This window comes from Sinocyclocheilus rhinocerous, unplaced genomic scaffold, assembly GCF_001515625.1.
Source record: "Sinocyclocheilus rhinocerous isolate Xijiao unplaced genomic scaffold, SAMN03320098_v1.1 C36541273, whole genome shotgun sequence".
NCBI lineage: Eukaryota > Metazoa > Chordata > Actinopteri > Cypriniformes > Cyprinidae > Sinocyclocheilus > Sinocyclocheilus rhinocerous.
The window spans coordinates 1-1,268 of NW_015782828.1; the positions used below are offsets into that span (position 1 = coordinate 1).

Here is a 1,268-nt window from a genome sequence, read left to right on the forward strand (position 1 = left end):
CAAAAAGTCCAAATCTAGGTGCAGCAAAAAACCCTTGCATGTGAATTTCAGGGAACTGGGTTGGGACGACTGGATCATCGCTCCCTTGGACTATGAGGCCTATCACTGTGAGGGAATGTGTGACTTCCCTCTCCGATCTCACCTGGAGCCGACCAATCACGCCATTATACAAACTCTCATGAACTCCATGAACCCCAGCAACATGCCACCCAGCTGTTGCGTCCCGTCCAAACTCAGTCCCATCAGCATCCTGTACATCGACGCGGGAAATAACGTCGTGTACAAGCAGTATGAGGACATGGTGGTGGAGTCCTGCGGCTGCAGGTGATTGAGAAGTTCAAACTAATGAGGAAATGTAAATAAATGTGTCTGACTTCCTGATCTGTCTTCAGAACACTACTGGAATGCTATACTGTAAATCACATCTGGAAATATGATTTTTGGACTGGAATCAAGCACAGAAATATTATTACATCACTCTTAGTTCCATTTCACTGGGCATGTTTATACTTAAATTGTGTGTGTGTATAAGACAACATGTTCCTGCTTTAAATAGCTGTATTTTATGGACTGATATGTAAATGATTTTTTTAATTGTACAGGTACAAATTTTTATTTATGTTCAGTTACACTAAGTTATTTTCTCGTTAAGTGCTATCATTTATTCAGTAATAATATTTCACACATAATAAATAAGCTATTTTAGTTATTGTATCTATCTACCTCATTGTACAAATTATGTTACCGTGTAAATGTCTTCCTTTGAGAGATTAACCTCGTGAACGGTATTGTAAATATTTTATAAAAAGTATGAACCACATTATTCCTTCAATAAAATACCACCAAATTAAATATTTGTTAAATATTTCGTCTTGAATATTGCCTCTGTTATTGTTTGCATTCGCTGCTGCAGAAGGATTGAACTGAATTACTATTAGATGCATAATAATGAATGTTTTTAAAATTTGAATGTTTACTAATTGAATAAATATTTTGAATCTATAGACTAATGTTCAAAAGGTTGGGGTTAGCAAGATTTAAAAAAAATAAATAATAATAATTTATACTTTTATTCAGCAAGGACACATTGATTAAAAGTGACAGTTATGATGCTACAAAATATTTCCATTTCAAATAAACGTTATATTCATAAAAGAATCCCAAATAACATGTATTATGATTTTCACTAAAATATTCAACATTGATAATAATAAGAAATGTTTTCAGTATATTAGAATGGTTTCTGAAGGATCATGTGACACTGAAGA

At 33.6% G+C, this 1,268-nt stretch overlaps 1 protein-coding gene across 1 annotated transcript; it reads left to right on the top strand.

Moving 5' to 3' along the window:
• Positions 1-28: 28 nt before the first annotated feature.
• On the top strand, positions 29-328 carry LOC107736181 (growth/differentiation factor 6-B-like; the record flags this gene model as incomplete). The annotated part of the gene is made up of 1 exon (XM_016547661.1): positions 29-328. A coding segment is annotated over one exon (300 nt), but the record flags the coding sequence as incomplete, so codon positions are not given.
• Between the last annotated feature and the right edge of the window lie 940 nt (positions 329-1,268).